Source organism: Balaenoptera musculus, chromosome 12 (assembly GCF_009873245.2).
Source record: "Balaenoptera musculus isolate JJ_BM4_2016_0621 chromosome 12, mBalMus1.pri.v3, whole genome shotgun sequence".
NCBI lineage: Eukaryota > Metazoa > Chordata > Mammalia > Artiodactyla > Balaenopteridae > Balaenoptera > Balaenoptera musculus.
In genome coordinates, this window is record NC_045796.1 from 39,121,053 (window position 1) to 39,137,048 (window position 15,996).

The 15,996-nt window shown below is 35.3% G+C and overlaps 1 protein-coding gene across 1 annotated transcript in view; it reads left to right on the forward strand.

Annotated features, from left to right (window-relative positions):
* The window catches only part of TRDN (triadin), a 370,489-nt gene that overhangs the window by 101,190 nt on the left and 253,303 nt on the right, over positions 1–15,996 (forward strand). Inside the window, exons 5-7 of the mRNA XM_036871396.1 lie at positions 2,596–2,655; positions 12,675–12,728; positions 15,915–15,974. Of these exons, the coding sequence (XP_036727291.1) occupies positions 2,596–2,655; positions 12,675–12,728; positions 15,915–15,974 (174 nt within the window). The remainder of the gene's footprint in view (positions 1–2,595; positions 2,656–12,674; positions 12,729–15,914; positions 15,975–15,996) is intronic.

Consider the following 15,996-nt stretch of genomic DNA (forward strand, 5'->3'; position numbering starts at 1 on the left):
ATAGATGTAACATTTCATATAAAATTTTAATTTAGAAAATTTCATCCCCCTTCTATATTCAAATTAATCCCTATCAGGAGTAAGAAATTATTTCTTAAGGATGATTCCCTTAGCAGATGCAAAGACTACTCTAAATCTTTGGCATTTTACTTACTTTATCAGGCTGAATTATACAAGGCCCCAATCTTCTCCATCGCTTGTGTTTGTTTAAATAGGAGGGAGGAAGCAGAATGGTATTGGCAGGGGAGAATTTTGAGGGTTTCTTTTAATTAACTTGTAGAAGATTTAACCCTGTAGATGACCTGAAAAGGTCATTTGCCCACCCCTAGGACCAGACAAGTACTGTCTAAAACTAGTATAATGTGAGCCACATATGTATTTAAAATTTTTTGAGTAGCCACATTAAAAAAATGTAAAAAGAAAAATATGAAATTAATTTTAATAACATGTCTTATTTAACCCCAAATATCAGTCAGGGCTCAACCAAAGAAGCAAAAGTAGGAAATTATGCAGACATATTTATATATTAAGACATTTATTACAAGGAATTGGCCTGTGTGATTGTGGGGACTGGCTGAACAAATGAGAACCCATAGGACAGGCAGTCAAGAAGTGAAGATCATGGGCAAGCTGGAGCCCACGGGCATGGACCAACAGTGTCATCCACCCAAAGAATTTCTTCCTTCTCCCAGGAAACCTCAAACTTGTTTCTGAGACCTTCCAGTGGAATCAGACAAGCCCACGCAGATGCTCCAGAACCACCTTATTTAAAGCTAATAAACTAGGCATTTTAAGTACATATGCAAAATACCTTCACAGCAACTTCTAGATTACTGTTCATTTGAATGATTTGGGGTAGTAGCCTAGCCAAGTTGACACATAAATAAAACCATCACACTCAATATGTCCAAAATAATATCATTCTGATATGTAATTAATATAAAAATTATTAGAGATATTTTACCTTCTTTTTAATATTAAGTCATCATAATTCATTAGGTACTTACACTTATAGCACATCTCAATTTGGACTAACCATATATCATGTCTTTAATATGTACACATGTCTAATGGACACTGCATTGGACAGTGTAGGTCTAGACAGTGACAAAGAGTGATTGGACTGGCGCTCTAAAGATACAAGTTCCCAACAGGAGTCATTTCAAAATATCTAAAGACATTTTTTATGGTCATGACTGGGGGTGGGGATGGGGGCTAGAAGCATCTAGTAAGTAGGGATGCTGCTAAATACTCTACAGGGCACAGAGCAGCCCCACTCCACCTCCAAGTAACAGTTTCCCCGATCTAAAAAGTCAATAATGCTAAGATGAAGAACCATGCTTTGGAGTAGGATTTGGAGACATAGGGAGGAGATTAGTAATAATAATAATGAGGAGGAGGAGGAGAGAAGCAGGAAGATGGATGTTTCCTAAGCCCTTGGGATATCTTTCCTTGTACCTTGAAGCCTTTTTTTCACAAATGTAATTGAATATCTTAACTCTTTTGTATCTCCATTGCCATTTTCAAGGTCAAGGATGGGATAAGGGTAGAGGAGTGGCCTTATAAATAGTATGACTGATTAATGGGGAAAATGAGGGAAGGAAATCTTCACAGTGGTGATTATCTCTTTAACTGGTGAATGAAAGTCAGTAACTATCTTTTCTGAAGATATTTAGGATTTTCCTATAGTTGGTCTTGAATTTAGACTTCTAGAAAAATTATAAAAATGCAAATTCAAATCTACAAATGGAGAATTTAGAATATGTACAGTAATTAGCACCATCTCAGACCATCTGTGGAATAAAGTTGTGATAAATAAATAAGTAAAACTCATTAGCATTTTTCTAAGAAAAACCATGATAAAAGTGATTTAAGTCACTTTTCAGAAGTAGTAATCATATTTGTAAACTCTAATCTCAAATTTAGTTCTATCCAAATTAACTGCAAATTCAGAATTAACTTTATTTTCTAAGCCTTGGCAATGTATGTTTACTGAAACTAGCAGCAAACTGAATATATTTGTTAAAACCTGATATTTAGAAAAAATGTAACAACTAACATTCTATAAAATGTGTCATATCTACATGCAGTAATTATTGGTTAAATGCAATGCCAAATTCTGATTATAAACATAGCTTAGAGTCGATACTTCTGAGATATATTTCCTATTAGATAGTTGTTACAGTTCAATTCACAAATTCTTAATTTAATATGTAAAAACTAAATCTTCCTAAATCTAAATGACATTTTTTACTAAGGAGTCTTAATATGCATTGAGAGTAATTGAAATAAAACATAATTATAATTTGTAATCAGATTTAGCACTGAAAACAGTGGCAACATTTATTGATTTAAGTTGTTAAGCTTTTTCAATAACTAAAATTTAGGTAACTCCAATTTTTTCCTTATTTCAATAAATGAGGGATTTATGTGGCAGTATGTTACAATGACTCTTTCCTTTTAGATACCTTTAAATTTGTTGGCTAAAATAATTTAGACTTCATGCTGGAATTATAATGTTTCGGTCATAGCTATGATTTATATTTTGCACATTTTCAAAAAGAGTTTTTAAAAGTATATCCTATTTTTTCCTAGAAATACACAAAGAAAAGACTGAAAAGCAGGAGAAAACTGAAAGGAAAATACAAACTAAAGGTAAGTGTTAAATTTTGTGTTTATTCTTATTTTTGTTCAGGATATATATTTTGTATATTTACATGAGAAAACGGAAAGTTTTCATCTTTAGTGCTCTTTTGCTTTAATTGTTGATAGTGTTTAAGTAAGTTTACCTATAAGTAAACCCCAGGTATAAATATATAATATTTAACTACTGGAATCAAAATAACTTCAAAATGTGTTACAATCTTTCAGTTATTTATTGATGCAGTTGGCTTTTGCTTACTGAGATAGTACCACAAACGTATTTTTTGACTTATTAGCAAACATTTTTCCTTCTTTAATCTGTTAATATAATAGATCAGAGTTCAATTTTTTTTAACTTGAATTTTTTTTATGCCATGCTATACCTTTAAAATCTTTGTCATAGAAATGCAGTCATTATACTATCTCACTGAAGACTGCTATGGCCCCAGAGCTTGCTTACACAGCCTCAAGGGGTAGATGGGCAATGACAACATGATGATTAATAGCCTTTTCAACTCAACTAAATCTAGTAACTGAAATCTTGCATTAGAGGGATATTACTAATGGCCAGCAGTGTCTTGCTCATCTTACAAGCGTCACTTTTCTAGGAGTGACCCATGTAGTCACAAAACTTAAAAAGAAAACTTACAGGAAGCACAAACATTCAATAGGACATGTTTCTAAATATGCCCAAGTTTCCCCAGTGGTCAGTCTCACATGATACTGGGTGAGTTAAGGCAAAAATAAAAACCTCATTATTCCTGTATTTGTGTGATACAGCTGAAAATGAAAGAATTTTCCTAGGATAAAAATTGAATGTTGTCTAATATTTATTATGTCAAAAACTGACTAGTACAAAATTACCTGCACAGACATCAAAGTTGCAAGTAATAGTTTCAAATAATAGAAGTTCTAATTAACCTGAAATTATACCAATATGTGAATCTACATTAAAATACCATGTTTTCTTTTTTAATATACTTCATGAACTTCCTTTTTGTGAAGAGCTCAAATCATTCTGCAAATATTATGTCTTCAATCCTAATGTTTGAATTAGTTCCAGATTGGTCAGCCAATCCTTATACAACCAGGGACAATGAAGTTTACTCAACTGAAACCTATTTATATTTGTACTTAGGGAACTAATGTCTTATTTCTGTTCCCTTTCCCTTTTTTCGTTCTTAATTCCTTTGGTCAGGGAAAGTGGACACAGCTCTTGGGTACGGATTGACTAAGCTAGCCATCACTGAACTGGTTATGTGTTTCTATCTGCTGGAGGTTAAACAGAAATTCAACTGGTTGCACATGATTGGGGAGTCTGCTGTTTTATCTTGCAGACTGTACTACTAATTTAATAGCAATGCTGCTGGAGTGGATGTTGTGATGCAGATGGTACCATTTGCGTTTTGGACTTGGCTCTATTAGAATCCTGCTGTTAAAGACTGAGCAGTGGGCTGTAGAGTGGATTTATTAAACTAGTGAGTCTTGCATAATTAAAACAGTGAATTTGGCTGAAGTTTAAAATAAATTCCTCAAAGGCTGAGCTAGAGATTAGTACCTGAATATATTTCCTGAATAGATCAAATATAGTTTGGGAAAGTGAATGTTTCTCAAGAAAGAGAAAATGGAGCTTCAGCTGTTCAACAGTGAAATGGGCTTCAGAGATACTTTTTTCCACAATTTTTTGTGTGAATATGAACAAAAGAGTTCATTTTACTGCTTTGTTTCCTCATCCAGGTAGAATAGAATAATGCCTGCTTTCTATTCCCAAGTAGTTCAGTGAAAATAAATGTGGTTTTATAGCTGTTCCTATGTCTAGATAAATACATGTTTTCTCTATGCCACATTCTGTCAGTTATGGTTATATATGATGGATAGTTAGGAATTTAAATTGTTATCAAAGCATTTTGAACTCTTATAAGAAAAGATACACTATACCCAAGGTAATAGTAGCCCGAAATGATTATAGACAAGCCAGCAAATATCAGAGTATAAAGAGATCTATTATGCAGAAGCTGATGTATTAACTTCTATTGCACAAAATGTCTTCATCCTTCCGTATTCTTTGTCCTGAAAATTAACATCACGATTCACCCAAGTTATTCAAGCTAAAAAGCTAGGAGTCATTTTGGCCAGTAGTGGTACTCAATCCTGACTGGACTTTAGAATCATCTGGATAGGTTTAAAAATATATATTCATGTGCAGGCTGCATCCTGGTTCCATTAATGTTTGGAAGGTGAGGCTAGAATTCAAGTCAACCTCTTCAGATGAGTAGCCATCTCATTAATATTCTCAGTTAAACACCTAGCCTAGAGTTCAAGTATATCCCACAGAGGTTCTCTTTGACCAACCAGTATGTTAACATAACTTATACCTGGATGTCTTTAGGTGGGACCTGCACCAATCTCCTCCACTCTCATCACTACTGGAGTAGACCTTGATTTATCTGCTTTATCTCTGAAGGCATTTGAGTTACAATCCCTGCCACAGACTTGTTGGTCTCTTTCAATACCAAAGTCCAATCCTGCATGGCCCTTTGTCATCCTCTCTCTTAATTATAATTTAGTCTATTTTCACCTCTCCTCTCCCATTACTATCCCCTCTACAGTCATCTCCCAATTAGGTTACGACAGTTACTTCTTAACTGATTTCCCTGCATTGACCCCTGAAAGCCATGCTAATCATGCTCAGGGCTTAAATCCATTTGTTGTCGTCACAGTGCTTTAGAGATAAAAGCCACACTGTCATGACATAAAAGACCCTCATCATATGATCACTGATAGATAGCCAGTGATCAGCTTTGTCCACTTTACCACTTACCTTCCCTACTCTGCAACCTCCTTATCAACCCCCTCCATTCCCAACTCCCCCCCTGCTCCCCTCACCACCTCACTCCACATCCCACCAACACCTCCCATGCCATAGGCAGGCTGAACTTTTGGGCAGTTCCTAAGCCAGCACTGCTGCTGTCTCATAACTCTGTGCTTTTATTTACCTGTTCTCTCTGACTATTGGCCACTTGGCAGGCTTCTGCTCATTTCTTTGATTCTCAGATGGAACATCAGTTCTTTCAATAGGCCTCCTTTGCCATCCCTCACTCTGTGGGCATTCAGGTACTCCCTCCATGCTACAGTTACATCCTTGCTTTCAGCCTTTAAAGCATTTTGACACCAAATTTTAATTGCGAATATATTGATCTAGCTCACTGAGGGCAGGAACTGTGTTTGTCTTTTTATATGTTCTAGGTTGGTGTTGACATTTACGATTGTGTGTTTCCTTATTCGTGAATAAAGAGATTCAGGCTCAGTGGTCTCTCAGCTTCCTATCAGCTCTGAATTTGTGTCCTTATATTAAATTAAAAATTCTTCTAATATCTAGCAAAGTGCCAAACAGAAGAAACACACTCAATGCATGTTGAAATAATTAATGAATTAATTAATAAAGCATTTGTTTTCTCTATTTTGTTAATATTTACTTGATTTCTATGGAGAACTTTTCCTTGACAATCTGTGTTTATTTTCAAGTGTATATAATTATGCGGCTTTAATTGAGCCATTGTAATGTCAAATTTATTTGGTCAGAGGCAATTGAAGAATTTGACAGTGAGCTCCATATTAAAACAAAAACTATCTGTAACATGTAATCAGAAACACCCACAATAAATGTATAATAGTAGAGGTTAAAGTAATACAGATTAATTTGGACAATTTGGAAAGTGCAAAAAAAGAAAGATACAAGCAAAACTCAGTTCTCCAGAGAAAAATAGTAATTTATTTTTTTACTTTCCTCTGCTTTTTCCCTCCCTTTGGTTACTCTTTTATTGCATATTGTCTTTTCTTTTTCAATTGCAAATTTTATTGTTGGTTTCAGACACCGTTTAGGCTTCTATTTAACAATTAAACATGTCAGTATACTCATAGAACAGAGTAAACCAGAAAAGACTAGAACCTGGTGATAAACATATAACTAGATGAGAGAATTTTGTCTCTCTAGGACGACTCCTAGACAAAAGGAGGGCCTTTTAGGCATTCAGAGCAATAGGTGTCTGCTACATCCACCTGGGTTATCAGGTGTTTCACTGAAGAACTGACCTCAGGCATAGTGAGGAAGTTTACACGGCAGAGCGTGTGCTGATGAATGGCATGTAGTTAACATCTGAGCGGGCCAGTTGGTGGGAATGGGGGAGTGTCCTGGCAGACAGATGGTGTAAATAGAAAAACTTTCTATAGCTGTTAGGCAATAATACACGTTAATTTATTTATTGCACTTACTTTGTGCCAAACACCATACTGGGAACTAAGAATGCAAAGAACAGTAAGACGCAGTCCAATGAGAGATCTAAAAACGAAGTACACAGTCACGTCATCACGTGGTGGATACTCCACAAAGAGATGTCCTGGACGAGAGATGCTGTTTGAGGAGACATCTGGCTGCCCTAGTCGCTGAGTAGGTCTGACCTCAGTTTTCCGGAAGGGCCTTAGTTTGGGATTTAGGTGTGCACTCTGGAACTTAAAATGGAAGATATGATAGCTAGGTCAGGGGTCAGTCCTCAAGGAACCAGGTGGGAACTTGGTTAAAGGAGCACGAGAAAAGCCCGGTGACTAGTGTTAGTGTTCGTTTCCTAGGGCTCTTGTAACAAAGTACCAAAAGCTGGGAGGCTTAAAATAACAGAAATGTATTGTCTCACAGTTAGAGAGGCTAGAAGTCTAGAGTCAAGGTTTTAGCAGGGTTGGTTCCTTCAGAGGGCTGTGAGGGAGAATCTGCAGGCTTTTCCCAGCTTCAGGGGCGTTTGTTGGCATTCACTGGCTTGTAGATGAATCACTCCAGTCTCTGCCTTTACCTTCAGATGGTGTTCTCCCTGCATCTCTGTCCCTTCTTGCTGTGCATATTTGTCTCTGTGTCCAAATTTCCCCTTTTCATAAGGACACCAGTCATATTGGATTAGGAGCCACCCTACTGACCTGATTGTAACTTGATTACCTCTTGTAAAGACCCTATTTCCAAATAAGATCACATTCTGAGGTACAGGAGGTTAGGACGTCGGCATATCTTTTCTCGCTAACGTAATTAAACCCATAACAGTATCACATGCACAAAGTCAGCGGAACATTTTTAAAAAGGGTTAATAGAGAACAATCATCCTGATTGACTGGTTTAGGATCCTTTCTGAGAAACAATTATAGGACCGGAATCATAGGCTGGCAAGGCATAGGACTGAAGATGAGACTCAAAAGCCAAAGAGGGCAGGATGTTAAAATGTATCTAAATATCCTGGAGCCTCTGTGAAAATGCTCTCAAAGCCCACAGGTTAATTTAGTCAGCCTATGTTGTATAAATTTACTTTTGCCTTCTCTCAGCTGTACTTAATTGTCTCCTTAAAGTACAAAATGTATTTTATTCTCTTCTTTGGCTGCTGTGAATGATAAACCTGGAAAATGAGAACAGAAGGCCCTATACAAAGCTATGTATCTCCTCCTGCATAGCGATTGTTCACTTATGAGGAAATCATTATGGTTCTGACTATGGCCATGTAGCCCCAGGTGAAGGGGAAATTACCCATACAATTAAATCAGACTTGAAAGTAAAACTAATCCTTCAGAATTAAAAAAATCTATTTTGTGATTGAAAGCATAGGTATCAGATGAGCTTTGTAACTTTAGGTAATTTGCCTAATCTTCACATTAATACATAAATAAATGTATTTTTATTATGAAAAAGAAGTGTGTGCATTATTGTAGGATAGATTGTAGATAACATGCTTGGAGAATCTAGTCAGTACACTTCGGCTCATAAGAACAAGTCTGCACAGGATGTGGGATGGACAAGGCAGCATAATCTTGTGGGGAGAGTACTAGTTTAGCAACAGAATAACTGTATTCTTCTTCTACTCTGCCATGGACACTTATGCGGCTGTATTTTCTTATCAATGGACAAAGAACTTAAGGTTAATTGATCTCTTAGGTTCCTATCATCTCTAAAATTGTGTACTTATATTAAAGTAAAACTGATAAATTCTTCCTTTAAGAAGAATGAATAATACAATCTTTGAGAAGTTTCTCTACTCAAGAATGCTTTTCTACTGAGTTCATCATTATCATATAAAGTGTGTAGATCATTTTGTCTTAGCACAGAATGGAAATTCGACAAATTGAAATTACAAAAAAAGAAAAAAGAAACACAGAGATATACACTAACCAAGAGTACATCTGGCATTCTTGTTTAGTGGTGGCTAAAGGAGAATTTTTTTTAATGGTTTAAAATGAATATGTATCTTGCTCTTTCATAAAAAATGATGAATTGAAACATGGGTGTATATGAATTTTATGAAACTGTTTAGAATGTTGACCTGTTTAAAATTTATAGACCACTTCAGGGCTAATACCTCTCTCAACAGCAGTGCCAGAAATCTGAGAAATAGAGAAATTAATTAAAAGAAAAATCAGCAAAATCTATTACAGGTAGCTGTGCTCCCCAAAGTCTTTTCTAATGCAAAGGTGTAGTTGTTACATGCTTATCTATCCAATTCCTTTTGCTTCAGACACTCAAGCTTAGTCCAGTCCAATAGCTGTGACGTCAAGTGTGAGGTTCCAGAGTTTCACTTAATTAAATTTTCTTGCTAACCATCAATTGAAGAATAGAGTAGCCTATCCAAATCAGTACTTTAAAACTTTTGATGCCAAAACTTTTGAGTTTTGAACTCAGAGCAGAGAGATCTGCAAAGGATTCTGACAACCTGGCCCCTAATGCCTGCTGCTTGGCCCCTTGCGCGTGTTTTGCCTGTTCAGGGTCAGGCGCACTCTGAGCTCTGATACACTTCAGAAAAGGACACAGAGCCCGCCTGGGGGGTTGCCAGGGCCAAGAGCTGTGAAAGCACAGAGCGCAGCTGGCGGAGTACTGGAGAGAGAACATATGGGGAGGGCGAGAGATGCGCTTCGGAGTTGAGCTGAGCTTAGTGTTCTGGCAAGGGGGAGGTCAGAGTCTGGGCAAGTGCGGGAGCAGCAGGGCCACGCCAGCTCAGATGCCAAACATCAGGGCCGTTCCAACTTGTGTATTCCATTTGTTTTTAATTATCCGCATGCCGAAGGGAATTTTGTTTTTTGTAAATAAGGATGACAAACAAATGAAGCTCTAGCAGGTGCAACAAGCTTATTTTGTCCTGAGCTAAAACTATCCTAGCTAAGATGTAACTTACCAAACAGAGCTGGTGACGAGGAAGGTACTTTTTTCTTCTTTCATATGAAAACTTCTGTGAGTTCTAAGCAAAGAGATGCATGAGCAAATGTAATTGTTGCAGCAAATTATTTTTGTTTTAGAGGGATTATTAAGGCAGTTATTGATGGTGGCACTATTTTGATAAAAGCAATTTCAAAGCTTAGTGTTTGAGCTCAGTCTTGCCAAAGTTTGAAGTTTCCATCCAAGAAGCTTCAGTGGCTCCCTGCCATGTTGAACAGCTCCCTAGAGCATGTGGTTCCAGCTGCTTCACTAAGCAGTATTATGGTACCATTTCTGAGGAGGATAATGAAATTCCAGCATACAGCACTGTGTCTGTGAATCAAAACTTAGACTGCGAGGAACCGGATTTTTCCCCAGGGTAACAGGAATAAGGCATTAATATGCTAATTTGAGCCTGAATTCGGACCCCTTGCTCTTTTGATTTTGTATTAATTCTCCCATTTATACCCATGCACACGTCAATCGGAAAATCCTTTAGTGGAATGGACAACCAGCTGTCGGAGGTGGCTGAGGTCTGGTCCTTCACAGAGGCAGAGGCACAGATTAGGTTTTCTCCTGGGGGTCTTGCCAATCAGGGTTTCGAAAGCACAGCTTTATCTCATGCAAACTTCCTTTCCCCTAGAGAAACTTTAAAAGAGGCTTTGTTTTTGCCAAGATTTTCTTTTGCTTTTCAGCTTAATTAATAGTGATCCAAAGGAACCAAAATAAGCTATCTGTGGTCATGTGTGAGTGCTGATGTCCTACTCTTATTTTGTGAGATTTTTATATTGAACTTAGAAACTTAGAAAACCCAGAAGAACCATTGAATGTGGAAAGGAAAAATAATGTCTAGATGATCTATGATTGTTTTTTCTCTTCTGTTTTTCACTGGGTTTTAATTATTTAAGAAATCTTAGCAAATTGTAAAATATTTAAATGATTGGAAGCAAGCAGTGCGTATTATATCCATACAAATCATCAGTAAATAGAATTGTACTAGAAGATGAAAATAGCTCTTCTTATAATATTTTAGAATTTCCCTTGTTCAAGAATATCTATTAAGAGTCCACTGGGAGTCAGACACCATGTGATGAGCCAGGATACAAAAATAAAATAATACGGCATAGCCCCTAAAGAGAGTTCACCTTCTTGGGAGTCAGATTTATGAACAATTGCTGTATTATTACTTAATTGATGAGATAGAATTATGCACATGGTGCAGTTGGCATATGGAATAAGTAGAGATCAACCAACCCTCTGCAGAGGAAGAGGCATTTGAGCCAGGACTGAAAGGGTACATGGAACAGAGGAAATGTGGGTGTGGGAAATCTAAGTGAAGGCACAAGCAGACAGAGATGCAAAGGCATTAGGAGGGCATGTGGCATGTTTATGGAACTCCAAACATTTTGTTATAACTGGAATGTAAAGTTCAAGGGGAAATTCCTGGTAGGTAAGATTGGATTGATAAACAAATGTCAGATCAGTAAAACAATGAAGTATTTTTATATTTGATATAGCACCTACCATGTGACAGATTACCATGCTAAGCAATGAGGGAGATACTAACACTTGTATCAGATCAATGGTACGATCAGATTTTCATGTTAGAAAGGCTACTCTGAGACTCAGAAAAATCAAAATCTAAGTGTTCAAGACACTATTCAGGATATTAGTGTAATAATATTTATAATAATAATATGCCCAAGAAGGACATCTTAGTCCCGCTTTTGAAATTGTCTCTTTCCCCTTTCTCCTTCCTACTCCCCTACTAGGTTAATTTCTTCTCATCTTTCACATTCTTAAATATCATTTCTACCAATGGACCTTCCGCAAGCACACAGACTAGATTAGGTCTCATTTTATTCATTGATATGCTACCCTGAATATTTTCTTCACAGCAATTACTCTAACTGCAATTAACAACCTTTGGGATTATTTGTTTAGTATCCATCATCCATTAGCTTGTTGACACCATAATGATAGGGATGAAGTCTGTCTTGCCTAGCCAAGTCTTTAGCACATAGCTGGTGCTCTTTCTATATTTTCATGTAAATAAATGATAAGTAGGGAATGTAATATTGGATAGAAGAAAACGGGTAAAAGGAATATTTAATAGGTAGGATCGCAAAAGCTTGGCAAGTGGACAAAAATGAAAAATAAAAGGTGAATCCTGGATGAGTCCCAAGTTTCTAGTTCGGATAATTGGAGGTGCCATTAATAAGAGTTATGACTGAATTATGGGGGAAGATTATAACTTAAATTTGAACCCTACTATATTAATTAATTGAATCATAGCTCATATTGAATTAAATTTTGTTTTCTTTGAAAGGGTTTGGTGTCATCCTAGTCTCATTCCGGTATATTTTCAAAACCTATTTGCATGGAAATTTCCTGTAGAAGATTAACATATACTATCTAGATTGAGTGTTCTTTGCCTCAGGTTCAGAAGATTATCTCTGTATTTTTGTCTTCACAGTTTTGGTGTTCCTCCAGTATTAAGCTGGGCTTCTTTGGCAGATAGCATAATACATTTTTAAAATTTTCCAATTCATTAAGTTGAAGTTAAAAATTTGGAAAAGTTGAGGGGTAGTCTTTGCAATCAGACCTGGTTTTGGTATGAGTTGTCCTTGGTTACAAAATAAAAATAGAAATTTAAAATATCTATAATTATTTTAACATTTAAACCTGTGTAAAACCTCATGCTACTTAAAGATTCCCAAAGGCAGTAGATAAGTTTTTGACATCAAAGACTGCCATGCAATCATCTCATCTTTTATTCTTTTTATTTAAATAAAAAATATTGTCTGTTCCTTTCCAGTTACACACAAAGAGAAAGAAAAAGACAAAGAAAAAGGAAAACCTGAAAAGAAAGGTATGGAGTTATTCTTATTGCGGTTTTTACTCATTGGTCTGTCACCGTTTGACCGTTTCTTCTTTATGTCCGAATTTAGATGACCATGAATTAATTTTTTAAAATTATATTATGATAATTTTCCTTAGAATTGAATGTGAAAAGAACAATTTCTTGGTTGAAGGAAATAAAATACTTAAGACTCTCAAACTGTTACCAATTTACTTTCTGGAAATGTATCAATTTTTCCCCTGGCATTTCTGAGATTGCTTTAGCCAACAATGAGGATATTATTTCAGAAAATAATTGCCAATTTGATAGGTAAGGAAGTGTACTTCATTACTTTAACTTGCATTCTGTGATTATATATTAGACTGGACTTAAAACTTTTTTAGTTTTTATTTGTTTAGAATAAGCAATGCACACTCATTGTTTAACACATAAAGGTACCTTGCAAAAAGCTTTCTCCTACCTTGCCCACACCCTCTGATCCCATTCCTCTTCTATCCACACATACACACAGTAAACCGCTTTTATGAGCTCTGTGTGCATCTTTTCAGAAATTCATTATGCATTTAGAAGACAATATACATTATTGTCTCTCCCTATTTTTACACAAAATTTAGTCCTATGTTCTGCCTTTATAACAATATACCCTAGAGATCTTTCCATATCAGTAAATAGATATTTACCTCATTCTTTTTAAAAAGCTGCATAGTATTTAAATAGAGACATTTTCTTCCACTGTATCTTTTAATTGCTTGTTGTTTGTAGATTGAAGGATCTGAATGCGATTTTTAGTGATACGTATTTCTTGTATAACTCTTCACACTCACTGCCCATTTCTCCTGATGATACGTGTATGTGTCATTTGGGTATACATAACTGATCTGTTACGTTTACAAATATATTTCTTATATAGTTAGTTTTGTAGTTAATGTAAGGGTTTCTGTCTGTGTGAATAAACGTGTGAGTGCATGTGTGTGATATATGTATGTGTTTAAGTTCTTGAATTTTTATGGGGCTAGATATGTTAATATTTTCTTTTGGTATTTCTGCTCTTGAGTCTTCATCCAAGGATTAATTCAGTAATTACTAATATTCCTGAAGTTTAAAAAATTAGGTTCATATTTCACATTTAACTTTAATTCATCAAAAATCTATTTTAACATATGATGTAAAATAAAATTCTAACTTAATTTTTTTGCTCTTGTTTTAGAATGGATCACATCTAGGATATTGAGGCTAAATTTCAGCTGATTTATGTATCCACAATACACATAGCCTACTAAGAAATTTTATTTTGTGAAACATTCCACTTAGCTAGAATGTTTTACAATGCTTAGGAATCAGATGAGTTGAAACATGCTTCATTCTTCCTTATTCTAAACTCACATTTGAAAATTTGAATTAAATAGTTGTTCTTTTATTAATGTTTACTTTGTGATAATATCCATGAATTTCAATACAGCCATCTTCTTTGTTCTAGAAACAGGTGTCCATTTCCTACCTGCTAGTGACTTATATAGAATTATTGGCATCAGGTTCTGTGTACTCTGACTAAATGAAATAATCTGATATTTCTTGTTATTTCTTTCCATCTTTACAATGGCTAAATACTTTTCATTGAAAAATAATTGAGAATTTGTTGCCCCTAAATTATACATTTGAAGGAAATTTGTCCAAATTCAAAAGCAGAAACAAAACACTTGTGTCCTTTTATTTACTGTATACCAATTAAAGGAGTTTGCTTTTTATGAGATGTTATACTGTAGCCCAATGACCTTGAGTGAATTGTGCCCTCCTTCAGCAAATATTGTCCAAGCTGTTACTCATAACCCCAAATGGTAGTGGAGATGACTATGGGCCAGGCTGAGAGGTGGAAAGGCTGAAACCCTGGAGGGGAAGGAAACTGCTCTCTTGGTAACTCTGCAGCTGCCATGATCTCATGGACTTCAACTGGACATAGTGCCCTAAGCTTTCTATGAGGCTTGCATCATCTCTCCAAAATTCTGGGGAAACCATTCATAGACTGTATTTTAAAAGAATAATTATTTAAATACATATTTTAAGCACATCATTTTCCTTTTATAATACAACTAAAACTGATTGACATTAATATTTGTATTATATAGTTAGAGAAATGAAAATAATTAGGGCTCCAATTTTTTACTTTAATAATTTGGCTCTTTCCTTAACCCAGCTATTTTAATTAAAATCTCTTATCATTTAATTTTCCATAATTTCTTTAACTCTCATTATTCTCTAATAAATAGTATGTAAATGTTGAAATATGTATGGTGATTTGGGAAACTACTAAGCCACACAGTTTAATACATTTGAAATATGAGGATAACCTGCTCATGCTGTTGTACTTCTCAGAACTCCTTTACTTAAACCATTAAGAGACACAAGATTTTACTAGTCTGTGTAAGCAAAATAGAAGTTGATAAAATAAATTTATATTGTTTTATAAACAATTATTAATTATTGTTATTAATCTATTACGTAAACAACTAGAAGGTATAATGTTTCAGGTATCATGTCAAGTACCATTCAGTTAAGAAGCTGCACTCAATCAGTAATCTTTGATGGTTGCCTTGTAACCCATTAGTGGTTCTCAACTGTAGCTGCTTCCCTTAGGAAGTATTTGGAAAAATTTTGGTTGTTAAAATGTCATTGGAGTGACGGGCATTTGGTAAGTGGGGACCAGAGAAGCTAAGCATTTTTTCAGTGCACAAGACAATCCCTCATACTGAGAAATTGTTCCTCCCTAAAAGTCAGTTGTGTCCTTGTTGAGACACAATGTTCTTAATCAAAGCTGTAGTCCTGATAGTTATTTCTTTTAATTGTAAAAACAGCGCTTCCTCCTGATAAAATGATGTATCTTTCAACAAATTCTTATAAAATTACTCTCTCTGTTTGTCTTTCCTGAAAGCTATTATTCTAAAATTCTACTTAGAATGATAACTTTAAACAGGAGGGTGAGACTAGCTTTCAAAATGCTTTCTAAGTCTTAATGCCAAGTCTTTTAAATTAAGTTTTATACAGTTTTTATTAAATTAGTAATATTTTTTTCCTGAATTGGGCTCATTAATGTCATCAATCTTCAAACTAGCTTATGATTTTGGTGGCTATAATACTGAGGTAAAGAAAAAGCTTGAAATCTATTAAGAGTGTGTACTAACATAAAATTTTCTGTTTAAGCAACTCACAAGGAAAAAATTGAGAAAAAAGAAAAACCAGAAACAAAGACAGTGGCAAAAGGTAAATTATACTTTTTACTTTA